The sequence below is a fragment of the Centrocercus urophasianus genome, unplaced genomic scaffold, assembly GCF_019232065.1.
Source record: "Centrocercus urophasianus isolate 14NV4802_14NV808 unplaced genomic scaffold, USGS_Curo_1.0 seq_30, whole genome shotgun sequence".
Classification (NCBI taxonomy): Eukaryota; Metazoa; Chordata; class Aves; order Galliformes; family Phasianidae; genus Centrocercus; species Centrocercus urophasianus.
Window position 1 is genome coordinate 6,247,049 of NW_024884867.1, and position 27,804 is coordinate 6,274,852.

The window sequence follows — 27,804 nt, forward strand, 5'->3', positions numbered from 1 at the left end:
AGCCACATGGCAGTTTCAGATCTAACACGTTTCGGCACAGCTGCGAGCTACGTGAATACAAGCACCGCACCAATGCTATCGCTGCCGCCGCACGCAGCCCCCGGCCCGGCTCGCCGCGCCCCCGCAGCCATGTCACAACGCAGCAGGACGGGCGGAGCGCTTCGTGCCCGTCCCTTTTACCCCCGCCCCCGGCGCGGCCCGGCCCGGCGGCTGCGCACTGCGGTTCTGCGCTCTCATCATGGCGGCGCGGGGCCATGTGCAGGACCCCAACGACCGGCGCCTGCGGCCCATCTACGGTACGGAGCGCGCGATCCCTTCCCTGCCGGGCCCGGCGTGCAGCGCCGCCGCCCCGCGGAGCTGACCGGACCCGTGGGGCCTCGGCGGGGGGGCGGGCGGCGAGCGGGCCCGGTGTGTGCCGCCAGGCCGCCCCTTCCGCCCGGCGCTGCGGCCTCCCGCCCCGCGGTGCCGGGGCTCCCGGCTGCGTGCCGGGCTCCGGGCTCCTTCCCACCGCGCTCCGTGCGGTTCTCGGCGCTCCCCGCACCTCCGTCTGTTGCTGTGCGTTTGGTTTCTTAGCGGAGCTGCTCGGTCCCGCGCCTGCCCTGCGCATCGCTGTGCGTGGGGAGTTGGGGTTACGGGTCGGTTCATTCGTGTAACGAAAACAAACGAGCGGTCACGGGCGCTTTAAAGTTGCGTGCTGAATGGCACGGACTGATGACTTTGTTAGGGAAATTAATTTGAAGATGAGCGACGTTAGGAGGAGCGGTAGTGTTGGGAAAGCTCTCGGATGAGCTGCCCCGAAACGTTTCCAGGGTTGTTGCGTGCAGTTGAGATTGCTTAAGAAATTGTTAGCAAGTTTCTGTGTGTATGCAAATACAGAGAAAGCGAAAAATCTGCTTCCCCGGGCTACGGTGTCATTCCTGCTCTGAAACAGCAAAACGGATTGCAGTTCCAGAACACATTCACGTTTCCTTTCAGTACCTCTCCCTGCAGGGCCCTGGCGAGCTGCCGCTGCCTTGGGCTGCCCTTTGCCTGGGTGCTGCTGTCGCAGGGAGAACAGCTGGGTTCAGGTTTGCATCCGTTGAGTTCTGGAGAAACCCAGGGAAGCTCTGTGATTGCTTTTCTTATCAAGCCAAACTGTGTTTTAAAGTTTGTTGCATCATTGGTCACAGCCATGCGGTTTAACAATTTCTTTTTTGTATGTACTGCAATTACCATATTTACTAGCATGCAGTTATTTTTGCTTTGTATTATGTAATGTCTGTTCTTAAACTGATGCAGCTGATGTTAACCCAGGTGATAGGCATTTCCTTGCATTGGTTTTGGAGTGTAAATGTTGATGAGAGAGATCTAAAAATGCTTTCTGCTACTTCTGCTCTGTGAGGTCTGAATTCCTTTTTGGTGCTGCTCCTTACACAGGCAGAAGCACAACTTCACAGAGGCTGTCGGCAGGCGATGAGGGTGAAGGTGATGAGGTGCAGAATGAGGTTGAAGTTTGGTCTTTTACTTTAAAAAGTGCTTTTCATTTTGCACCTTGTTCCTTGATTAGCTGGGGCTCGTTGACAGATGAGTTTACCATTTGTCTTCTTTTGTCTGCTTTCACCTGTAGGTCCACATGTTGCGTTTACAGCCATAGAACGTAACCACCCGCAGACTTGTAGCTAGCGTAGACTTAAACATTCTTTTCCTGTAGTTGGAATTTCTTTAGGAGTTGCCAACTGCTTTGGCTTCCAACAAACTTATTCCTTGTTGCAAAATAGAATCCTTTTATTGTGCAGTTTAGAGAGGCTTGTGGTTTATTTGATTTACTTCAGAAGACCTGAAGCAGAGATGCTATCGGTGCAGCTAGCTGTTAAACAATCCCAGGGCAGGCAGTGCAGGCTGGCGGGTAATTTGTGTGCGAGTGGAACTTTATAGCATGGATCCTTAAATCAAGAAATCTCTGCCTGTGCATGGAGAAGTTGCTGGGATATTGTGTTGCAGAATATTTAAAACCTCTTCACTGAGAAGTCTCTGCTGAAGCTTTAAGGTTAAATGTGATGCACAGGTTTCCTTAGGTTGACAGCTAAGTGGTGTAGCGGTGCTGTGTTACAGTTTCAAATGGTCTGAATATCTGATACAGCAGCATTTTGTTTTGGTTGGTGCGGGCAGGCAGCCTCATTTGAGGTTTTGTCTGTATGGTCTCAGGAGTCCAATTAGCTCTACTTTAAATCTGCACCACTTGGCCCTGGAAGCAAACTCTAAATCTGTAGAACATAAATCTCATTAGTATAGATGCACATTTTGTACAACGTACCGAGGAATTACTAAAGGTCACCTCTTGACTCATTAAGAGTTCTATCTCATAATGAGAGCTGCGATCTTGAAGAGAAAAGGATGTGTAATGTCATTTCAATATTTCAGCATTAGATCTGCTCATAATTTGTTAGGGGAGAGGCCAGAACAGCACAAGCAGTCCCTTCCTTGTTGGCTTGTCAGCTGCAGCTTGGTTTTTCTGCTAGGTTTGGGTTAATAAGGATTAATTTTTGAGGGAGGGGAAGAGTGTTGGGCCCATGCTCTAACCTGAAGTTAGAGTTACTTGTTTCAGACAATTACAAACACGATAATGCGGTGTAGGGGAAGCTGAAATTAAAATACAAAGCTGAAAGAAGGAGAAAATGGTCTCAAGGCAAGTTTTTTTTTTTATATATAGCTGTAGTGTTGTGCAACTGGATAGCAGAATATCTCCACTCCTTTGTCTTTAGAACTGCTCTGGTTAAGGCACAGTGGTATTCTATTAGGGGACAGTCTTGCTCTGCCTCAAATACAGAGCATGTGGACGATTCATCTTACTTAATACTTTGATAGATTGCAAGCGTGTTGTTTCTGACTTACTGCCCATTAAAAGTCATTGAAAATCTCCCAGCAGCACACCCAGTTAATTCTTTCTTTTCCTGAAGTGAAGAGTGAAATCTCAGTTTCTAGTGAAGGGCTGTTGCTGCAGAACCTGCTCTGTCATACAGCTCTTTTGTTGGTATGATGACCTGCGTGGAGTAATTACAGAAGCTTGTTTGTTTGGATGATTAGAACTAGCACAGCAAGGTGATCTCTCAGTCTACGAAGTGACACGTTTTCTGACTGTTTGGTTTAGGAATAATTGTACAGGGAAAATGCATTTTGCACCGCTGCCCTGACAACATGTAGCCTTCAGTATAATTAGAGGTAGCCTTCTAGAATGGTTTTGTGTTCTGTTTTAATGCTGTGTGTGTTCTTCTTACGCAGATTACCTTGATAATGGCAATAATAAAATGGCAATCCAGCAAGCAGATAAACTGCTCAAAAAACACAAGGATCTTCACTGTGCAAAGGTAAGTGTTGTTGTTCACTGACCTCGTGGTTGAGCCTAGTTTGGGACTTGCAGTGCTCTGCTGTGCTTTTTTGTGGTCTGATCTTCCAGAGACTGCAGTGTATTCTGAACACTCTGGAACATCTGACTACTCTAATTCATGCAATTCTTTGTTTGCCTGAAAAATCCTGCAGATCCTCCAAGGGAGGTGCCTCTGCTGACTGGTGTAAGTGGCTGCACTTGCTAATTGTCTAGATCCCTATCAGAGCCACTGCGAGCAGCCAAGGCAGATGAGCTGTGCCTTTAAAAATGCCTCTTTGAGACCTTCAGTTGAGGTACCTTTTTGTAGGAGTTTATTTGGGAGGCATAATTTTAGTGAAACATAATAAGGTATTTTCTGAGGCATTGCTCTTCTGCTCCTCATTCACAGTCCTTCTTGCTGTGCCCCTGCTGAAGGGAAAAGAGTTTTGTTCCTCAGTTTCTTGAACACTTGAATATCTTTCTATTTTTCCCTATGGATTTTCCTCTACAGTTTGTATCACTTCCACTGTTTGGGGGCTTCCCAGGCTGAAGCGAGTGTCATTGACCCGAATCTCATTTATGTCACTTTTTTCTGGCCACTTATTAAAAGAAAAAATGAAAATTGGCAGGACTGGTCAGTTTTGAGCCTGCAGGTAGGAAAAACTGAGTTGCAGATGATGCTTTAGTGGCCTGCATGTGTATTAAGAAATAGAAAGCCGTGCTATTTGATGCAGCTTGCATTTGGAAATTTTCCACTTCATTAAAAACGTAAGTTCTCTAGAAGTAATTAGGTGCTTGGGCAAACCTTCTCCTCTTGAGGAGTGAGAAGATTTTCACTGGTAACTGCCAACTTTGTTTTTAACAGTTGCCTCTGTGTTATATCAATAGGTTCTAAAGGCAATTGGATTGCAGAGAACTGGCAAGCAAGATGAAGCGTATGCTCTGGCACAAGAAGTAGCAGCACTTGAACCCACAGATGATAATTCCTTGCAAGCACTAACTATTCTTTACCGGGAAATGCATAGACGTGAGCTTTTTCCTTTGCTTCTCTTAAAAATCATAGTTATGTTCTTTCAAAAGTATACATGACCAACAGTTTCATGGGAAGTGTATGAAGTCCAGAGTTCGGATGTGTTCAAGCATGTTATTAAGGGGCTGGGGAATTTAAATGACATATCACAAATATCTCTAAGGCTCCACTGATCACCATAAAGCAAAGAACTTTGTATAGGCTTCTCTTGTTAACATTATTGTGTGCACAGTTCCTATAAAAGAATGGCATGCCATAACTGTCCATCATGATCAGCATGAGTTTACTGATTTTGTTGTTTAAGTGAAAGGATTTGTTGTTGTATGTAATAGGGATGACTAATCTGTTATGCTGTTAGACTGTAGTCGAGGGGTTCAGGCCTTGATAAGCTGTGTAAATAAACAGAAGGGAAATCCTGGTCTCCCATTTGATTTTACCTTTGTGAAATCAGGTCCTTGTAGCAATACAGTATTATAAAATTTGAAACTGTGAACGATTGACTGAGTAAAATTGCATGAAATTGTATGAAAGAATCCAGACCTCACGTGCTGCTACCTACAGCTCTGCAGTTGTTTCTGTCAGCTTGTGTTTCTTGGTGGCGATAGCATTTCCTGTTGAATTGCAGGAGCAAATGACAGTGGTGTGAAACAACTTTTGCAGAAACAGATGTCAGTGATGTGTAAGCTGTGCGAAAGCCACACCGCATGTCATTTTTAGTATTTTTAGTAGAGGTAGGATTTCAGTATTTAGGATTTTTAGTAGAGGTAGGATCATATGTCTAAAGAAGAAAAATATTGGAAGGATGAGAAGTTTTGCCTACCATAGTGTCCTAATTATTTTGTCACGATAGACCTACTACTAAGAAATACAGTGTGAAGTATTTCACTTCCTAAGAGTGCAACAGAGAAAAGAGTGACAACTCTTGGGCAAACCTTCAATAAGAGTAACTAACTTGATATCAGGCTCTGAAAATGTTTTGTGTTTTGATGCGCAATTCGCATGGAGTCGTTCTGCCAGGACCAGAAGGTTTTGATTGAGCTTAATAGTCCAAAGCAGATAAATTTGCTCAAGGGAAGTACTTGAGTACATTTCTGAGCAGTCCAGTTGTTGCTGTTAAACTATTCTTGGTTTGTTCTGTTCTTTGTTTTTCTTTTTCTTTTTTTTTTTTTTTTTTTTTTCAAAACAGTTTCCTCCTTAGTCTACTGTTTGTAGTGCTTGGGGTCTTAAAGGAGTGAGTATCATTTCTGTGGTTAATGAGTATAATTTGGTTACTCTTCAAAGTATCACTGTTGCTATCTTTAGGTGGCTGTACTTTAAATGTAGCCCCAAATGTGTCTTAACTCAAGCATCTGGTTTTGATTTAGCGGAACTTGTAACTAAACTTTATGAGGCAGCTGTAAAGAAAGTCCCCAACAGTGAAGAGTATCACTCTCATCTCTTCATGGCCTATGCCAGGGTTGGAGAATACAAGAAGATGCAACAGGTATGATCAATGGTTCATGTTCTAGTCTTGTTGAGGTGTCACAAGCCTTTTTTTGTTTGTTTATTTAAAAAACTGTTAATGCCTCTTCAAGGTGCATGTAATCATCCAGAGAGATAGGCTCAGCTGATGCAGAAGTTGTGCTCTGTTTTTGCAGAAGGGCTGAAAGCACCATTATTTTAGGGAATGGGTTATATGAAGACTGATGTTTCACTCCACAGGAGTAGAATGTGTGCATGTGTGCTCTGATGGGCCATTTTGGAACAGGAGGTTTTTGTCTCTTCTGTCTTGAACACCGTGGTACTTACAGTGTATTATAAAGCAATTTGGGAATAGGTACAAGAAGGTCTAGCAAGATCTTCTGTTCCATGCTTTCAGTCTTGATTTATTCCTTAATTTACTGTTGTCTTTAGGAAAAGCAATCTTGCCCATGCTCCTACCTTTGAAATCTAACATACAATTAGGCTTGAACATGTTTGCCTTCACTGAATCACAACTAAAAGTACTTCAAGTTCATCTTCTCAGTTGGCAGAGCATTGTCATGCTGGTTAGTTTTGTTCTCATCACTTCCAAATTAGGTGCCTGGAGAATGCCTAAAAATGGAGAAGATTCTTTTCAAAACATGTGTGTTCACTCTTCTGTATTTAAAAAAAAAAAAAAAAAAAAAAAAAAAAAAAAAAAAAAAAAAAAAAAAAAGGAGCCAAGTAAATGACTCTTAAACTCCTTGCTTCTGCTGTGTTAAGGTGACTTGAATTTTTATATGCGTGGTTTGAATAACTGAAGGAAAATATATTAAGCTGTAGTGTTATTCTCCATTGTAGCCCAGCTTGTAAGCTGTTTGAGTTCAAGTTGCAGACAGAGGCAAAGCTATTGATGTACATGATGTTTACCAAGGTGGTGAACTTCATGTAAGCATACTAAGAAAGATTAAAAATACAGCATTACTGTGTATCTGGCCATAAGCCTGGATGTTGATTAATAGAGATCTGCTTTTTGGTGTTACCTATATTCAGGTGACCTGATAAGAAGGCATGACTGTGTGTTAAGGTCTGAATCTTGCGCCCTCTGGTAGGGTGTGGTATTCCACTGATGGTTATGTAACAGCAAGCTAAAGGATTATTGCTAAAAAGGTGTGTGTGTGTGTGTGTGTGTGTGTGTGTGTGTGTGTGTGTGAATACAATGTTAAAGACTTAAAGCCTGTTCTTGCTTGCTGCATAAGTCCAAATCAATTTTTGCAGCTCCCCCCTTCTCCCTCCCCCCCAAAAAAATCAGTGCTGGAAATATCTTGCTTTGCTCTTAGCAAATAAATCTGCTTCCTGATGCAGTTACCATTTCTAATTAAAGCTGTCATCTGTTCAGGCAGTCATACGTGCACATGCTCACTGCTGCTCCTTGTCAAACTTGCTCAAAGTATTTCATCTTTGAAACTTTCACTCTCTTTCTTCTTCAGCAGTGTGTTATGTACAGGAAGGATTTATGGGTTGATTAAAAGCTCTTCCATCTAGTTGCTGTTTTCAAGTTGCTTGTTGCCATCATTGCTGCTTAACTTGCATTGTCTGTCACGAGACTTCATAAACAGATGCTTTAGGAATAATTAATTTCTTATTTTTCAGGCTGGAATGGCACTTTATAAGATCGTACCCAAAAATCCGTACTATTTTTGGTCTGTGATGAGCCTGATTATGCAGGTCTGTACATTGTTCAAAATTAGTCTGACTTTTACTGCAGCTGTACTGCAAACATAGAAATAGTTTGAGTGAAAGTATTAGAGATATCTTAAGTAAAATGCCAGAGCCATTTCTGTATGATGCTGGGATGGTGGGACCTTCCTGAAACCACATTACTAACATGGTTCAAAACAAATGCTGTATTTTTTTTTAAATGCAGCTTAACTGGTCTGTCTTACAGTTTCACAACTTCTTCTCCTATCTTGGCTATTACCCTGCCAGCTTTTAAGCTAGGCAGGTACTGTCTCTAGCCTCTTAGGCAGAATTGTGCCTCTTTGTACTTAGACTACAAAGGCTCTAGGGGTGCTGGCCTTAGCTTGTCTTTCAGATTGCAGAAAATCTGCAGTGACAGGCAGCAGATAAGCTGTGCTGTGTTAGTTGAGACAATAGACTCAAGCAGTAGTTAAACAACCTGACAAAGTGTTGGCCAAGCAAATAAGCATGGACTTGTTGATTACATTCTCCAAAATACCGTGCTGTGAAAAATCCAAGCGTGTTCTTGCTACGTGTTGTTTGCCATGGCTGTGGTGTGCCTGGATGCATGAATCTCTAGGCAGTGCAGTTCAGAGAGTGTTTCAGCTCGCTAGTTTTATTGCTGCCTGTTTAACAGTGTGGCTGCTCTCCGTGTGTATGGATGATGTTTCTGAATATGGGGAAGAGGGATTAAAGCATCCAATTTTGCTCTCTTCTCATGGAGTGCAGAGGAAAGCAATGTGTGGGACTACCAAAAGCTGATGATGTGTTACAGCAGTTCTTCCTTTCTCCAGTCTATTTCAGCACAGGATGAAAACCTCTCAAAGACGATGTTTTTGCCACTAGCGGAGAGAATGGTGGAAAAAATGGTAAAAGAGGATAAGATCGAAGCTGAGGCTGAAGTAAGAGTTGTGGATGTTTTTTCAGCTTGATTTCAACATTTTTGAGACGAGGAGTGCAGTATTAAAGGAAGTTAATGATTTTAAGTTTGCAAGATAACAATCAGTAGTGTTCTGGAATTAAATGTGAATGTGGTGGTACAGAAGGAGAAGAAGCAGAGGGTGGGGAGGGATGTGAAAGAGTGGCCAAGGAAATTCTTTGGCATTTGATTCGACTTGATGAAGTACTTGTTTTTGCTCCCTGGGAGGCCCCGAGAGACATTTTAGGACTGATAATGGAAAAAAGACCTACATTCCTGAGTGCTCCACCCTTGGGATGCTAAAGATAACTGTGCAGTCCTTGCTGTCTTCTCCTTCTAATGACAGTAACACAAGTTGCTTTATTTCTTGGCATACCTGTACATTGTTTTACTAGCAAGTTTAATTGCAGTCTAATCTTTTTTCTAAGGTTGAACTTTATTACATGATTCTGGAACGTTTGGAGAAATATCAGGAAGCCTTAGATGTTGTGAGAGGAAAACTAGGAGGTAACTTATTCTGTCATCAATAATCACAGATGTGATGGAAAAATAGCTCTTTTGCTTCAGATTGTCCACTGGCTTTGGGAGGGGCCGCCCCACACACTTATAAGCAAGCTTGCTTTTTAGCACCAGTTTCAAACATTGAAGCAAACTCTGGAGGTCCACTTGTACAGACTGATTTTACCCAAATGCTTACAATAGTTAAGAATCGCCACAATTAATTTTACAAGAGTATACGTCTCCTATAGCCTTGATGTTTGTGGTCTGTTTCTTTCTGGTGATTAAAACGCTCTTGCAGTTTTAAGGAATTGGGATGTGAAGATTTGCGTAGGAAATTTGGCCTTTCCAGTCTTTGAGTCTTGTATTGTCTTACTGCTTTGCATTCTCGACTATAATAACTTGCTTTGATGCTTTATAATAACAGAAGGAAATGCATTGATTAAATAAATTTGCCCTTCTGTTTTTAATTTAGAGAAGTTGACAAGCGAGCTCCAAAGCCGTGAGAACAAGTGTATGGCAATGTACAAGAAGCTGTGTAGGTGGCCAGAGTGCAATGCGCTGTCAAGAAGGCTGCTGCTGAAAAAGTGAGACATTTCTGCAATCTTATTGAGGACTGAAGAAAAGTCCCTGACGGGTTGTGAATTGCCTTCCTCAGTAATTCTCGTAAATGGTGGTTAAAGCAGAAGAATATCAGAGGTTCTGAGAGTATTTTCAAATATTTACACTCCAGTGGTTGAGAAAGAAGCAACAAAATGGGATGGAGGATGTGCGGGGGGGGTCACAGGGAAGAGGCTTTATCAGAACTGTAGTTGCAAGATCTATTAAAGGAGAAATGACTCCTAGTACACTTGTAGTTTTTGTAGTATAAATCTTTGCTATTCCTTGAATTCAGTTTTTGCAGTTTTGGAAGTGAGTTACTGGTTTGGCAGTTCCCTAAACGTTGTTCTGTGTCTGCTTTTTGTTTCAGCTCAGATGATTGGCAGTTCTATATAACCTACTTTGATTCAGTATTTCAACTCATAGATGAATCCTGGACACCTCCTCTGGAAGACGAACAGTAAGTCAACAGTTCTGCTGTGAATTTTTCCTTTGAAAAAGAGAGATTTTCCCTTCAGTGCTGTCTCTGTCTTTGGTTGACTTCCTGACATCAGGCTCCAGATGATGTCTTCTCCCTACTTTGTTTTGGAGGCTGGCGAGTTTGTTGGAAACAGCTGTATAAATAGTGGTTTGTACTGCATAGAGCTCTTCCAGTTCATGTTTTTTATGTTATTAAATTAGAGAATCCCTCATGCCAGATTTCCTTAAGAGCGTTCTGGGAGTACTTTGAACACATGTTGTTAATGACCTCGGAATGGGGGAAAATAAAGATCTTGTCTCTGTAATTGTACAGCTCTTTGGAAGGAGAGGTGCACTATTCTATAGAGCAAGCTGTGAAATTTGTAGAAGAGAGAATAACAGAAGAATCTAAGAGCACTCGGCCACTTCGAGGCCCATATTTAGCTAAACTGGAGCTGATCAGACGACTGCGTTGCAGAGGCTGTAATGATGAATATAAACTAGGTAAGAGCCATTAACTTTGGAGAGAGAACACAAAGCAACCTCTCTGTATCTAATTCAGCATGTATTTAATTCAGCAATGTGTTCTGACATTGTGTGTGCTGGTTTCAGTAACATAAAGAATTTTGAAAGCATTAGAAGATGAACCTTGAAAAAAGGGAAGTTGTTCCAGACTGCTGCAGGGCTTGTGAAAGTTAGCAGGTTAAAGGATCTGTTGAATTTGGGAGCATATGATCAGTGTCACTGTGATGAAAAGTGCATTCCTGATGCACTGCTTTTGTACAGAGTCCTTCAGGTTAGCTGTAATCTCTGGATGTTTTGTTGCTGTGTTTTGTGGGGTTTTTTTTGTTTTTTTTTCCCAATGATACCAAGATTTGCTTTTTGACAACCTGCATTTAAAAACTGCAGTCAGGGAGTCAGTGAAGGAGAGAATGTGATTACAGCAATATCTGTGATTACCTGTTCCTAAATGAGTTAGATAAGCAGGGACTGTGTGTGCATGCCTATTATACTGAGCTCTTAAGGTGTGTCCTTGGTTACTAAAGACAGTGAGCATTGGTTAAAGTCAGCAGCAGTGCAGCAAATAGGGCTGCAAATCTCTGCATAATCCCAAATTAAAAATGAATTATCAAATGTTTCTCAAAATGATCTTATAGTTTCAGCTTTTGAAGCATATGAAAAAGATGAACTGGCCCTTTTTCCTAGGTGATCCAGAAGAACTAATGTTCCAGTACTTCAAAAAATTTGGGGACAAACCCTGTTGTTTCACTGATCTCAAAGTATTTGTGGATCTCCTCCCATGCAGCCAATACACAAAGGTGAGGAAAGTCTGAGATGCTGGCATGAACTAGAGTGTGCTCGTTTGCACTCTTGTACTGCTCTGTTGAGGTACCTCTGTGTCCTGTTAAGAGATGGAAAAAGCTGAAGCTTGATCTGTTTAGAATAGCGGATAGGGGAGATGTGTTTGCTGTGTACTGCAGCTTTTGTTACACAAAACATCTTTCTCCTTTCCTACCTTATCTATCCCTTATTTTTCCTCGTTAAATTTACATGTTTGGGTGGAAAGATGGATCCAGGTAGGTCGTTGCATGTTATACTGTGCTGCAACGTTGCAGAACGGACATGTTGATACTGATCAGGCGGTGACTAACGGAACTGTGGCACCTTTTCCAGAATCGTTTTGAAACGAGCTCTTTTCAATTTAAAAGTCTGTTTGTGCAGAGTCATGAGCAGCTTGTTGAATGACTTCAGCAGCTGGGAATCCCGTCACTCATCTCATTGTTTCTCAAAGCCATTGTGTACAATTTAGTGCTGGGTCGGCCAAATGGAGAATCCTGGATCAGCCAGAGGCCTTTCATTAAAATATTTGTTAACAAAGTATCGTTGTTTTCTTAGTTTATTAAAATATTTTCTTGACTTGTAAACATTATTAATGTAAGCCTACAGCCTTACAAATGAGCAGAACGGTGGCCTGGGTGTGTGTTGGTTGCTGCTGATATATATTAAGTGAAAAGTGTGTTCTTACCCACTGGCAGCAGCTGTGATCAGTAACACGTTTAATTCATGATTTGGGGAGTGGTGATCCCATTGCAAGGTAACTCTGGAATCGCTGAACAGATTTAATCTCAATTTTCAGGGACAAAAACGAAAAAAATCATAGTGATGTTTCTTGGCCACTGAAAACATGTAGATACTCCAGCAGTAATTGTTATCTTCACATCAGTCTTGAATTTCTAAAGGCAGGAATTGAAATATGTGCAGTATAGCAATTTGGTTGCTCTTGCACAAGTCAGTAAAATCTCAAACTGCAAATATTTGTCAGATCTTCATCAAAATCCCCAGGAAAACTAGAATTCTTGTGCATGGTGCTGTGTTCCTCTTACCTGCCTGTTATTCCTGGCATGGATTTGTTTTGTGTTTTTCCCTTGCATTTGTAGTTATTTAAAGATCAAATGTAGTAAAGCCAAATTCATTAAATTAAATCCATTTTTAAGTTTGTAAACACTGTTGAATTTTAAGGCAGCAACAAAAAAAACTGTCCAGTCCTGATTGTATTGTGAGAAATCTGCTGTCTTCCATTAAATAAAACTGTAAACAGTGAGACACTCTTCTTACAAGTTAAAAGAAATTAATCAGATGGTGATGTCATTAGGTACACTGCAGCGCTTTGGATTTGAAAGAAAATGTAATAATGTAAAATGTAATAAAACCACAATTTCTCATTAAGTATGCTGTAGACTTTTGGCAACAAATTATTTGAATTGCATCTGTTATTACTTTGGGTGTTACCAAGTGCTTGAAATCCCTTGTATGTCGATGTATTGGAAACTTCCTGTGTTTTATTTTTTTTGTCTGTTTGATGAACTAAGCTAAGCTATTAAGCAAAGCCATAACTTGTGCTCACCAAAATTAAAAATTAAAAAACAGACTCTCTAGCTACTGATTTCAGTGCGACGTTGTGCTTTACACTGACACTTCCACCTCATTTGCTTTTCTTGATTTGAGAGAGGAAATGATGTCTTCTGTTTGTGTAATCCCAGCTGCCCTGCAAAATTTGACAACTGTTTCTCTTCCAGTTCATCAGTCAATTGCTGGAAGTAATCCCTCTATCATCAACAACAGAGAGTGAAATCGCACTGCCAGCCGATATCAAAGCTCTTCAACAACACTTGTGTGTGGTGCAGCTCTCCAGATTGCTTGGTATCTATCATGCCATGGATAAGAAGCAAAAGCTGACTGTGGTCCGGGAGTTAATGTTAAGATACCACCATGGACTGGAGTTTGGTGAGGACAAACTTTGAAACCAGTGTTGTAGCTTTTTTTGAGCTTGAGAGTTTTTTTCCAGGGGAGTGTGACAGCACAAACTGATGGCCTGTATCACTACTGATGTGTAACATCCATTGTGCAGCTAGGTAACACCGTGTTTTCTTCTTTGTTATTACATCCTTGGGCACCTGAATTCTGTTTCCTTTTTTTTTTTTTCTTTTCAATTTGTATCTTTGAAGTAGATGAGACATTCCTGAGTAGCTCAGCTGGTACATTTTTATGCTTGCCTGTTCCTGTGAGCAAGGCAGGCTTTATCAATGGTGTGTATAGGACAGAAACATAGGCGTTATTACCAGTGTTTAAATCTTACAAAGTTCTTTCTTCTAGCAGATGTTAACATATGAAGTGGCTGGACTTTTTTTTTTTTTTTTTTTTCCAAAATCATGAATGGGAATTAATTGGTAATCAGAAAGAAAAAAAAAAAAAAACACACCTGAATTTGTGTGAAAACTATTGATTTGTTTTCAGTGCTTCTATCTGGAGTTTGAATCCAAGAACAGAAGAGCCAAGGAAGCATAATGTTAGACAAAATAAAATGTGTTGCTTTAGCAATTCAAGCACAATGAATTGAGGGGAAAAAACTGTAAATATAAAGCATGAGTTGGTTTAGTTTTAAAGAAAGCTTCTGAGATTTATAAATTGAGCAGTGGTTATCATCTGCCAGGTGTCTGTGCCACTTGATAGTGCTGGCAATGTGAGAAACAGCTGACAGCGTAGTAGTTCTTTAACTCTGCAATTCAGGGTAATTTTGTCTTTCTTTTTAGGGAAAACTTGTTTGAAAACGGAATTGCAGTTTTCAGATTATTACTGCCTCCTTGCAGTTCACCTGCTGCTTGACCTGTGGCTAGAGGAAGGTATGTCTCTATATTTGCTTAATAGCACCTGGGATGGTTGTGGGTAGGCAGACTGTGTCTGTGTGGCCACTGTGCATTGGCATTGCTTGTTAGTCCCATAGCTTTCAGTTTCTTCTTGCTGTGTGGTATTTCTGGAGCCTCTCAATCTTGTTAACCTCCAAAGGGATTTAATTTTTTATATAATTTGTATAAGTTCTGATGGAGTCCTGCTGATTCATGCAGCTCAGTGTTGTCCATCCCTAGAAGCTTGTTCCAAGTTCACCATGTAGATATTTTTCTCTCCCTTTGCACAAGTAATGCTGACAACTCCCTTCTGATACCAGAGGTGTTTTGAAAAATATTTCTTTTTCCCCTTGATGTACTTTGTCTCCTGGATTCCTAGCTTCTAGATTTCTGTTGAGACTCATTGCTCTGGTTTTAGTGATTCTGTACTTCTCATCTGCTCTGCTTCATTAGTCTCATAATCTCAGAAATGTCTCTCTGGTAAGTGAGGATTGTGCTCTGTGCAGATGTGAGCTGGATATTCCCTGTAAAGAATTATTCTTCCACCAGCTGTAGTGCTGGTGTGGGAATGTGCTGAGCGAAGTGCAAAAGGAGGAAGGGAGATTTGATGTGAATAGTGCTGTGCCCCTCCCTGTTCACACCTGTGTTTTTATCTTTGTCACCAGGTGAAGAGATGGCTGTGTGGCAGTGCCTAACCCTTTTAGAAGAAGGATTATCTCATAGTCCTTCTAATGCTCAGTTTAAATTGCTGCTCATTCGAATCTACTGCAGGCTTGGTGCATTTGAACCGGTTGCAGAGCTGTACTCCAGCCTTGATGCAAAACACATACAGCACGACACCATCGGGTGGGTAGTATATACTGAGAATAATTGGTTGTGGTTTGAGATCTTCAGTTGTTGTTCCTATGAATGATGGCAGATTTGTCATATTTTCACTGTGTTCTGTAAAAGCGTTCTGGAAATATGTAAAATGAATCTACTGCAGTGTGCTCTGCTTCTAGAAGAGTATCTTTCCTGTGTGATCTTAATCATTGTTGGACCTAAGGAATATTAATTAAACATGAATATGAAATCTGTGAAATATTTATCTTGGTGCCAGTTGTAGCTAGGTGTTCCAGCCTGGGTCATTGCTGAGCAAAGTTTGGGAACAGCGGTTAAAGCAAACACAACCAAGTGGCCTTGCCTCAATTAGTGTGTTTGTGAGTGTCAAAATAAAGTTCCTCCATCCGCCTCATTAAATGAGCGAGAACTCTGAGCATCCACATGCAGTGAAGAATTCCTTCCTTTACTGTTTAAAACTTAATATGAATGTTGAGAGTACCCCTGTTAAATCTCTAGAGTTTTCAATAAAGCTGAATTGGGCTGTAGCTCTCTATTCAGAGCTGCATTTGAAATTCAGAATTCCCCCAGCACGTGTGCTGATGTTTGACTTGTGCTGTGTTGTGTTGCAGTTATCTTCTGACACGCTATGCAGAGTCACTGGGCCATTACGCTGCTGCATCCCAATCCTGCAATTTTGCACTCAGGTTTTTCCACTCCAACCAGAAAGATGTAAGTTGAAAGAAACCTCTGCATCCTTGTAGCAGGGCAGTTATGTTGATAATGCCGTACTGAATTCTGTGCCATACGTAAGAACTTACAGAACTGTAGTAGGTAGTCACACAGGGAAATAATACATGCAGCTCTGTGTTCATAGTGAAGGTTGTCTCAGCCTGTATTTCTCACTACAAAGGTTTTTAACTTGTTAGATGGAGTTTTGCTGTAGCTTTTTATTTATTATTATACCAGCCAATTTGAATACTCAAAAAGTTGCTGTGATTATTTATAAATGAATTAATTGTGATTTATGAGAATAAGTGTGACATAATGTAGCAAGTAAGTCCTGGTGTCATCTGACTTTTGGCACTTTAAAAAGTCACACAGCAGCCAGGGATGGTGAGTCAAGGTATTGATGACATTTGTACAAGCTCAGTATTGCACTCACCTGAGGCACTGTGGTTTAGTGATGACGTGTGGTGGAGAATGCTCATCAGAAGATGGAAGTGCAAAGAACAATGTGGGAGAATTTCAGAAGGGAAAAGTTAACTCTTGAAGTCATGACTAACTGCGTTGTTTTCAGGTGATAGGAACAAACTGCTAAGTCTGGTCTTGTGCTAATGGGAGCTACCTGCTTTATTCAGTTCACCGCTGTGAAATGGTGTGAATTAAAAGAAAGGTGTCTTGAATGAGAACCTTGAGAATGGAATGGAGAGAGAAAAGTAGTTAAATTCTTCCAAGAGATGGGGACCTTCCTAAATGTGTGCTGTGACCTAGGCATCTATCGTACTTGCAGTTTGCTGATTAGTAACAGTACTTGTCTAAATTAGTCCTGATTGAAAAGTGGGTTGAGTGGGAGAATGGTAAACAACTCTCTTGTAATCTTGGTAGAAATGCATTGGGCAAATTGGCGGAGGGGGGGGTAGAGGGGTGGGAATAGTCCAGAACAGTAATAGAAAACTATATGCATAATGCTTGTCCATCTCCCTAAGGTTTGTGAGACTGTCCCATTCTGAGGAGTTGGGAGTATGATCTCTATTTTTATATTTTACATTTTGTTCATTGCTAAGAGGTGAGGGAAGAAAATTATTTTCACTTGACAGTTAAGAAAGAAGGGTGCAATCCAGTTTTAATCCTTGCAGTTACTGGCTAAACTGGCTGCAGGGGCTCTGCAGATATACAGTTTTTCCACCACCTCAGCAGTAGGTAAAAACACAAGAATTATCTGTACTGAGTAGTAAAGATTCTGAAGGTGCTCAGACAGTAATTCGTCAGATGAATATCCTTGTGCTGTTGGCAGCAGACTATTCCTGTGTGCAAGGTACCAGTTGCCATTCACCTGTGTCTAGAAGGTAGATGCTGAGTTACTGTGACCCGTGCCTGACGTGGACGTTTCTCTGTAGGGAGTGGGATGCACAGAGATGTATGTGGGTCATGGGGTGGAAGCTCGCTCTCTTTTGCTTCCCTTACTTGCTTATTGTTTAAGCACTGATACTACTTGCTAAGAATCTTTGCATTGAGTACACTGAGTACAATGTTTTGTGCTAGAGTGAAGCTCTGGATCCAAACAGCTTTCTCCAACATGTCTGTTGTTGGCAGTGGCAGTTTGTTGTGGGTTTTTTTGAGTAACTTGTTCAGTCTTTAACACGTACTGAATGACTTCAGTGAAGAGCGTACCTGGAACCAATGCCTGGAACCAACTCTTTAAACAAAATGTTCCACTGCAATGTGCCAGGTGGGAAAAAAAAAAGTGAACTGAAAGAAACTACTGGATGTGATTTATCTGCTTGGGAACACTGTATTGTAAAGCAGCAAGAAACCATCTTTCCCTGGAAAACATTGTGACTGAAGTAGGAAGATGGTCATTCTCTTTGTCAAGAATGATAAAGGTGCTTGCAGAGCACAAGGTAACTGTCTTCAGCAACTCAGTGTATGCACACTAGCAAAGGCCCACTGAATCATGTTCCAAGTGCTGTTGCCAGGAAAATACTACTCAGCTCATCGTCGAGAAATGCTGGAAAAATGGTGCCTGAATTGTTCAGCTTGCCTCACTGCTACACCTTAAAGGCTGAAATTGCCACAGAGGGGTAAAAACAATGCAATCAGTATTACGTGCTTCACTCTACAAGACAAAGATGTGTCTTGGGATCCTGCTCATGTCATGTCTCTTGGAGTACTGCAGCCAAAGAACTGAGCCATTGTTGTTCTTGAGTTGAGCCAAATCTCATGGGTTCTGGATGTTCCAGTGGTTATTGTCTTCAGATTGTAAGAAACCCATCACAAGCCACATTAGCCTGCAAATAGCAAGTGTCTGCAAAAAAACCATGATGTGCAGACTGAAGCAGGAGAAGGCTCAATTCAGCATGCTGTTCATCTAAGGATGTGTCAAGAACAGAGTGGGAGGAAAAAGGATGGTCCTTTACTATACAATGTCTCGGATATCACAAGGTCAGAGTATAGCCACTAGTTTGTGTGCTGCAGTGGTTCTGCTGGGGTTTCCCTTTCACAATCAGAATCCTGGAATGAGCTTTCCTTTCAGATCCCATTACAGTACCTAACTGCAGTGGTAAATGAGGACTAAACCTATCAAGGTTACCTTTTCTTACTTTATTTCAGCAACTGCCTGCTTCTCTGTAGATTGTTTTAGCTGAATATTTGCTACAATGTAAGGAACGTGTCCTGCAAGTGCTCTCTGCTGTGCGTGGGACTCTGCCTACAGCAGGAAGTGTGGAGTATGAAAAAGTGTTCTGGTATTAAAAACAAACAAAAAAACATGCTTAGCTACTACTTCAAGTGACCACTTTGGATGTTGTCCTCCGGACGTGCTGAATTTAACAATCTAAAGTGAATCCTCTTAAGAGTGGGTTTCATAAGTAACAGCTCTCCAGGATACTGTGCAGTCCTGATATAATACTTCTGCTCTGGGAGAGGATGCCAATAACAGGGAGAAGATGAAAGGCAGTATTGCTATATTTGACTGATACTAAAAGGGCAACTTCATTCTTCTCAAGATAGCCCTCCTTTAAAAATGCAGAATCACAAGTAATCTCTCTAATTTTCTTGTGTCCGTCCGTCTTTAATTTCTCCAGATCTGCAGGCAAACAGAACACCGTGTCTTATGGGGATTTTAAAACTACGTCGATGCAGTTGAATTAGCACCCATAGTGCAGCCCCGTAGCCTGACAATGACCTCTGCAAAGCTGTGTATCAGAGGGTATGTTGCTGAATATTTGGCATATTTTTTCATACAGTATGAATAACCAAATTGCATAGGAAAAAGGTAGAGCTACCTAGAAGGCGTTTCCTATTTTGGAGGGAGGAAAGAAAATAAAATGGGGACTTTTAACTGTGAATGATGGCTCCTCTTCTCTCAAACCCTTCCAGGCAGGTTGTCTTGGTCAGTACAGTACAGATGTACAGATTTCGGTTGCCCTGGGGACTTTCTGGTGCCTCTGATCTTCAGTGCATTTCATAATCATGCGATGAAGAAAATACTTGATCTGCCAGAATTTCTCCATTGTGGAGAAACTGATTTAAGAATACAGCCGTCTGTATTGACAGGGATCATAAGTTGTTCACTCTGTCATTCCAGTTACTGTATATTTCGGTGAAAAATTCTGCTTGTTTGGGACTTCTTCATCACAGAAATCTTCTGGAAATTACTTGGTCAGCTGAGAGATGTTAGTTATGTGGCTTGTATTGCTGCGCTTCATCAGAGGGGAAGCAAACTATCCTATGGACACTGGCAGCTTTCTTTGGTGGTTAGATTGTACTGTAACACGTGTGTATGATATTACCTTGTGATACTGTATTTAAAAAAAAAAAAAAAAAAAAACTAATAAAGAGAAAGAAAAAATTGTGTGAGTAATTTTCTTTATCTATGTTGTGATAAGTGATGCACATCCAAGTCAGTTCCAGAAAATCTGGGATGTGTCTGTTTTGCCTGAAAGTACTTCTCATAGTGAGACAACAAATTGAATAATCCGTCTGAAAAACAACAATAAAATATAAACTTCCAAAATCATTTCTCCCAACCTATAAGTATTTTTCAGTCTGTGTTGACAGCAACCTGATTTTGTTCAGTGTCGGTTTGGTTACTTAACAGCACTGCCTGGTAGATCCTCTAGGCATTATTAAATTTGAGGAACAAAACTACTTGGATGACTTAGATAAGCAAAACTGCAAGATTCTCCCACAGTTTGAGCATTTGCCAGATTCTGTACATCTGGGTTAGTGAAAGCCACAGAAAAGCACAGAAAATTTCTTGGTATTGACCATGTTAAACTCTTGATTATTCTGAATTTATGGAAGTAACTAATACAAAGCTGGTGTGTGCTTTCTTGTAGACCTCAGAATACATCATTCAAGCCTACAAATACGGTGCATTTGAGAAGATTCCAGAATTCATTGCATTTAGAAATAGGCTGAACTCTTCCCTTCACTTTGCACAAGTTCGCACAGAACGGATGTTGTTAGACCTTTTACTTGAAGCAAATATGTAAGTACAGCAGCAGCGAATGCAATACTGACGTGTGACAAAAGTTAGGATTTATGCATATGTAGAATATTGACCAAGCAGCACTTTGACAAAAACCTGAAAGCTGCTCTTGGTTGCTCTTTCTTTCAGCATCCTTCTTTGTACTTAGTGCAACACTGGTGACATGTGAGGAACTGAACAGTGGAGAGAATGCAGTTTTTTAAGTGTTTGTTTCCAGTGATCACATGTTTGATCTAATAGTATTTAATCTTATCTACAGATCTTCTAGTTTAGAAGAAAGCATAAAGTCCATGAGTCTGAGCCCAGAAGAGGATGACATTCCATGGAAAGATTTGCGTGACAACAGAGACCTGACAGTCTTGTTTAACTGGGATCCAAAAGACAGGTGAGTAGAAATGTCCTTAACTGTAGTTTTGTACCTTTTCCTATGGCACATGGTGAAGAAAATCCTTTCAGGGTAAACAGAACGTTCTCTAGACTGGCTAACTGCAAATTTAACATTCGTTCATCACTTCTAGCAGTGCTGCCTTTTTACATATTAATGGTTTTCTGAATTTCTGACCATTCTTTCCTCCTAATACGTTATTTGATAACTTCAGGTAGGCTTTTGTACCTGAGTGAAGCTTGCAGCTTTGCAAAACTTAAGCATTTTCCTGAAAACATTTGGTGCCTTTCTCTAGGGACATTTCTGAAGAACATAGGAAACTCTCACTGGAGGAAGAAACCCTGTGGTTGCGAATCCGGTCTTTAACTTTAAGGCTAGTAAGCGGACTCCCAACTCTTAGTCACAGTATTCAACCAAAGAACTCTGAAAAGACTGCGGAGAATGGCGTCTCATCCAAGATTGATACAATTCGATCTCTGCTTCAGCAGCTGGAAGCGGCAGTGGATTCAGGGAAGAAGTTTCTAGAACAAAAAATTCAGGTACCCTTTAAGGAAAAAGCTATCCTCAAATATTAAATGAACGTGAATGCAAGCAGAAAAACTGAATGCGTCCTGTAACGTCCAGCAGGCTGCAGAATGCACTTAACTGACCCTGAGTTTGTAGTGTATGAATCTGACTGAGAGATGTGCCAGAGACAAACACTGTGTTCTGGATAAGGAAAAGCTGCAACACCTTTATCTTTTTCTTTGCTTCTTGCCTAGTATCCTGTCCTTGGCCCTCCTCCTACCCGAATGGCTGGCTTCTTCAGTAATGGCAGCTGTCAATGCCAGACTAGCTTGTTTTATCTTGTTAGTGATATTTATGAACTAGATACCAATGGCTTAGGTAAGTGCTTGAGGGGGAGGGGCTTAACCAGATGGTTATGAGGTGGGAGGGAATGCGGTATGTTTCCACTTTGAAAACTGCTAGACATCGGGCGATGTGGACCAAACTATGACTTGTTTTATTTTTTGAATGACACTGTTACCTGGGAGACAGCACTGCGATGCTTTATCCCTGTCTTCATTTTTGTGGTGTGTGTTGATGTAATACAGCATCCTCTCTGAAAGCAGTTGCATTAGCTTTCCACTGCTAGCACTGAATTACATTGAAATGCCTGCCAGTTTTTTAAGAGCAGGAGATACAGGACCTATAGTTCATAGCTGCCTTTTTTCTTTCTTTCAGAAGATTCAGCAGAAGTCCAGGAGAGGATAGGGAATAGTTTCAAGTCTTTAATAGAACGGCTAACAGGTAAGTAGTAACCCAAGAAAAAACTCTGGTCATTAAGTGCTTTGTGTTATAAGCTCCCAGGTGTGCTGCACATTGGGAAAGTGCATTAATGGATCTGCAGACCCTTTTGAAAGATGCTTGAGAGCAAGGCTGAGAGTGCCCCTACCTTGTCTGTTTACAAAGTTGCTGCATCCACATAATGCACTATCATTTCATTACCTTGCAGCCTAATCTTAGCAGCTGTTGTTTCCTGATACTTGGTCCTAGTGTTGTGTGGAGATACCATCTGTAATGAGATACAAGTTAGAGGGGAACTTTGGAGCTGGAGTGTCGTGAGTGTCTTTAGCTAAATCTATCAATAACAGCCTAGTCTGCAAAGCAGTCAGAGCTACACCAAGATACATGCTGGGCAGAAAATGAGCGTTTGGGTTGGTTGATCTGCATGTCCTGAATAAGGCTTTCCTTTTTTTCTTTTCAGATTTGTTCAATAAATGTAAAGGTGACTTGATTGAAGTCAAAGATGGCACCTTGAAAACTCAGCCAAACCTGCTAGAAAACTTAGTCTTCTTTGTTGAGGTATTTTTTTATTTTTTTTTCTTCTGGAAAAGTTTTGGAACACTGTAGAGTGGAAATGTTGAGGCTAAAAAGCAGTGAGTTGCATGTTTAATCAGTCATGAAAACAGAGCTCTTGTGAATTCTGAGTCTTTCCAATGTACACTAAAATGAGTTTAGAAACCTCCTGTAAATGCAGCTTGTAACATACCTGTGCCTTTCTTTTCAGACCATCTCCGTCACTCAGTGGGTATCAAGTTACTGTGATGGTGTCCTTCGACCTTTTAAATCCAACCTGCAAAAAAAGAAGAAGAAAAAAAAAGAAACCAATGTAGCCATGGTAGATAATATACCTTTTTCTCCTCCACTTCCATCCCCCTCAATCCAGCTATTTGTATGGAGAGAAAAATCAGGATTGATGGCATGCTAACAAATTATTTTGCATGAACTCTGCCTTGTAGAATTGGTGTTGTTAGAGCTTACTTTACAACCTCTTTTTTTTTTTTTTTTTAACTCCTTTTCTGCTTTCTGCCACATCTCTGACATCGTGTGACAACTTTATAACAGGAAATACAGTTAGACTATCACAGATTTCTTGCTGTGAATGCATTGCAGTACACTAGTTAACTGGTAGTGTTTATCTGGATAAATAGATTTAAGCTTAAGTATTGGGGTATGTGGGTGTGGAATAGAATAAGCATTATGAATTGAGTTGTCATATAAAATTGTCACTAAGAGACATTAGTATGTGTTTATAAATTAAAAGCATGTCTTTATTTTTATTTTTTTTTTAGCCACCTGTATTTACACACTTTCTGGATTATGTTACTGAGCTACAGACGTTAACTTCCAATGTAATAGATCACATCAAAGGGCTTGAAATAACTCTGACTGCACTAAAACTTGAAGAGCTGTCCCTCAAGGACACTCTGCTTTTACAGGTAAGAACTTCCATTTTTATGTGACTGATCAGTGTGCTTGTGTGTGACAGATAACCTGTTAAGGATGACTTAATTGCTGTTAACCAAATATTAGGGACCACACTGAGTTTTGGAATGGTGAGTTGGGGTATTTTTGTAGTTTTTCACCTGGTGCATTGACTGCCTTGTCTTATGAGCTGTCACTTAGGATAAAAAGAGATTTCTGATGCATTTGTCTTGAAGTAGGGAATCTGACCCACAGGGCACTGGCATACGTGTTTGTCTGGGAAGATCCTAAGGCTTTTTTAACTGGGGAGGGCTTAAATGCTGCATTCGCCTGTTTCAGAACTGTATCCACCTATCTGCTGTTAGCCAGCTTGTATTTTTTCAGTTAGCCTGTCCTCTATTTCATAGCACACTACTTCAAATTTCCCTTCTCTTGTTGTTGTATGAAGCTGATGTAGAAGTATCTTTTTAAAAACAGAACAAACCACAAAACCACTAAAAACTAACAAAGGAAGGAAATCTTAGACTTTAACGTATGAGATTGTGAGTAAAAGTTAAAGTACATTTTCTTAATATGAAAGAAGCTTCAACATCAGGTATTTTCAGATAGTTGTTGATGTTTGTGATTGTTCTGGTTCTTTGAGTCGGGAGATTCCTCCATATTCCCATCCTTATGAAAGACATCAAACAGCTGCGCAAGGTGGACCTGCCAAAACTGCGTCAGATTCACGTGGATTTGAGCAGAAGCACCTCTGGGAATCTTTGACTTTTTCTGTGTTTAGTTGTGATGTTTGTGATTCTATCTGTTGTTTGATATGGCTGCAGTAAATCCAGCAATAGGCCATCTGCACAGCTCTGCTCAGAGCTACAGCTGTGTTTGCAGCCTTGTGCATTCAGAACTAAAAAGTGCTTTTGAAAGAAGTTCTCATGTTCACGTGTTGGTGAAAATTCTGATGTGATTCAGGAATGGGGTATTGCTGCTGCTATTTGCCAGCCAAAGCTTACTGCTGAGGTGAGGTGGTGGGGGAAGTTTCATGGGAGAACTTGAACAACTGCTACTGGTTTCTCTTTTGCATTTTGCAGGAAGAAAAAAAGTTTACGAAGTCTGTGCAAGGGAAGGTCCAGAGCAGTTACCAACACTCGGTTCAGGAAATTGGAGAACTGCTGAAAAAGAGACTTGATACTATTAAAAAACTAAAGATTTGAGAAATCACTGACAGACTCCACAGGAGAGTGATATCAGAGTCCCAGACAGGAGCAACATCCAATATACCATCACTTCAATCCAGAACTTCCTCATAATGCATGAAGGACTTAAAATCATAAAACGATTTTTTTAGGTATTACAGATGTATTCAGCTGACTTAAATTATTGTACATAAACGAGAAGCAGGGACCCTTATCGGGGTTTGACCACTTTTTATACATGTTCATAAGCGTATTACAACAGGAGAAAATTGAATAACTTTCTTCCCTTCTGATCTCTAGAAACAACTGGAGATGGTTGTTAGCAGCAATAGAAATCCAGTGTAAAGCATAGATCTCAAAGGAGTTGTATTTTCATCACCATACGGTGTTTGTAATTTTTGTATGGTCCTTGCCTTGGAATGCAGAAGCTGTAGATGCCCGCATTCAGCCACCTCCAATGAAATGAGCCAGTTCTGGAGCTGCCTATGTTGTCCACAAGCCACCTGGTCCTACTGAGTTCAGTGTGTTGGCCCAGCAGGGAGGCGGGAGGCTATGCTTGCAGAACACCCTCTGTGCAGCTTTCCAGCAGAGCCTAGTGGTGAGGCAGGTTCCTCGAAGGGCTGAACGTGGAGAGAGCTGCTGGAGGAAGGAGGTAGTATGAGCATACACACAGGTTGCTTTCATGTTCAGAGAAACTTCAAGCCTGATGAGGAGCACACTTGGCCATTAAGCTTTAGAGAGATGGGAGTCAGCGTTTTGGCAAAAGACAGAAGTAGAGACCGTGTATATAATAGCTGCAGTGATGTCTGACACTGCGTTCTAATTTCATGACAGTTTAATGTAAAACAGCAATCATCATGACTTCTAAAGAAGTGTATTTAGATTACTGAGACTTTAAGACTTAAATATTTTCATAGAAATTAAATCCTATTGGCTTTGGTTTTAAGTTGGCAGAGGTAACTTTTGCTTCCGCTGTAGTATGAGGCTGAGAATACTTTTTATAACTGTATGCTTGCTTTTTGCTGTTGATCTTTGATTATTCAAGTACTAGAGCTCATTAGGCATTCTCGTAGTGCAATCACATCATCTGCTCCCACTGAATCTGCATTTCTGCTGTTGTTTTTGTTTTCATTTTAAATGAGTAATGCAGCCTAAAACTTGTAGGCAAAAAAAGTATGTGTTGCACCTACAATCCAAGGGACAGGTCAGACTTTTACAGAGTCATTTTGATTTAAAGCAGCTAGTATCTGAAGTCTATATTTAAAGTTTTAAGAGAGCTGACAATCCTTTGTCATCTCTTCTGATATGTTTTGTTAGAAATGCTAGAATGTTGATGAGAGTATTTTTTTAAAATAAATCCCCTGTGTAAAAATTCCACATTGCTGCTCTTGCTGGATTTAGTTTTGCTTTGCCCCATCCTGCAAGGGAAAGAAGGCTGTCTGCAGGTTGTCTAAATGTGGAGATCCTAATGGTTTAACTGTGATGTCTGGTAAGTGCTCTGGGCTGGAGGAATACCAAAATGTGTTAAGTCTGCTTTATAGTAATACGTTTCCTGAGCAAATTGAACTGTCTTACACGTTGTATAGAAATACCATTTTGGAAAGAAGGGTGTGTTCCTTAAATTAAAGCAAGACTGGTAACTGATGTTGATGCTTTGAAACATGTAGGGTATTGCAGAGATTATGCAATTGATGGAGAAGCACTGAGCCAGAAATCTGCACTGCTCATTTTAATTAAAGGAGGAATATCAGCAATGGCTGAGACTTGTCTGCCCCATCCCTTTCCCACAGCAGTGCAAACGTAGATAGGGCTTCATGCAGCACCGGTGTTGGATGCGGAGTTGACATGGCATCTTCATCCAGAGGGCGCAGGCCAAGGGCGGGCTTGTGCTGGCGTTTCCTTGCACTGCTGCTGCAACAAGTTGAACTCAACCAGTCATTTCAATAAACAACACTGACATTGTAAGTGATGTTAATAAAATCAAGCTTTTTATAATCCCGTGTGCCAGAAAGCAGAACTTGCTTTAAAAAAAGTTTTCTGCATCCGTTCCCTTAAAAGCAGAATTGAAACTGCTGGGGGAGACGTGTGTCATATGAAGAGGTTTGAGAGGAGATAGAAGCATGGCACGCTTCCTGTCAGCACTTGGCATGGCTCAGGTCTGCTGGTGGCTGGTCTCAAACCATCTGCAAGTCAGGGGAAGGCTGGCTGTGTTTCAGAGCTGCCTGCTGTCCTGTTTCCAGGTCTGGCCGCTGGTGAATAATGATAAACTTGTGGAATACAATTTTTTGATTACTCAGTGTTTTATAAACCAGATGCCATCTCTTCACAAACTAAATCCTCTCTGGGAGGAGATGGTGGGGTACAAAAATGATTGTACTGATTGTCTGGGGGCTTAGTTGAGGGAAAAATTCTTACAAATTGTGTACAGTTAAATATATATTTCTTACAAAAGAGTGTTTCCCCTCCAGCATATGTCCCACTGGCACTTGGTAAGAAGTTCAAGCTATAACCCATTGCTGCTGTTCACCCATTTCCACTCGGGTGGGTTTTTGTTTTTGGTAATGATTTGAAAAGAATACTTGGGGAAAAAAAACCCCTACCAAGTCTACTGTTTACAGACTGACAAAATACTGCTTTTGTACTACTGGGATCATGAGCCACGATCCTTTTACCGATTTCCTCAACTCCTCTCTTTGCTTTAAATTGGTGTCTGATGTAGATAAAGGTCAGAAGTCTCTTACCCTGCTTTGTCTACATCCAGAAGAAAATGTACAATGCCTGTTTGTGTTCCCCATCATTTTGTACCTTTTTTTGTACTTTTTACCACTTCTAACTGTTCAAGAGTTGCATTTATATGTTGCGATCATTGATAATCATGACTTTATTTTAACCGTTAGTAACTTAAATGGGATTTCTTCTTGTCTCTGCAGCCTTATCTGAACTTTCTCTTCCTTGATATTCATTGTAATTTATGACTGTAGAAGATATGTATGCCTCAGCCTTCTACAGACATAAGTGACAGAACTGCGAAAGATCTGCTTTAAACTGGATGGGTTTATAATTTATATAAAGTCAGTTTCGTTACAAATCAGTTTTACTGCCTCCTTCATTTTTCTGTCTGAATGGTCGTGAGGTTAACAGGTGCTCCTCATTTAACTTTAGTCGACTCGGGCACCCTGGTATATGGCAATGATAAAACAACTACAGCGAGGGAAGATAAAGTGCACGGAGCATGCT

The 27,804-nt window shown here is 40.9% G+C and overlaps 1 protein-coding gene across 1 annotated transcript; it reads left to right on the forward strand.

Moving 5' to 3' along the window:
- The first annotated feature begins 213 nt into the window (after positions 1-213).
- Positions 214-27,658, forward strand: NAA25 (N-alpha-acetyltransferase 25, NatB auxiliary subunit). The gene is made up of 24 exons (XM_042828854.1): positions 214-296; positions 3,259-3,344; positions 4,232-4,370; positions 5,738-5,856; positions 7,467-7,541; positions 8,348-8,455; positions 8,901-8,979; positions 9,446-9,557; positions 9,941-10,030; positions 10,364-10,533; positions 11,236-11,348; positions 13,107-13,314; positions 14,121-14,210; positions 14,879-15,059; positions 15,665-15,764; positions 20,096-20,247; positions 20,507-20,632; positions 20,928-21,171; positions 21,394-21,517; positions 21,857-21,922; positions 22,380-22,477; positions 22,683-22,793; positions 23,248-23,394; positions 24,463-27,658. Exons 1-24 carry the CDS (start codon positions 239-241, stop codon positions 24,583-24,585), a joined length of 2,919 nt encoding a protein of 972 aa, XP_042684788.1. The 5' UTR covers positions 214-238; the 3' UTR covers positions 24,586-27,658.
- Positions 27,659-27,804: the final 146 nt, after the last annotated feature.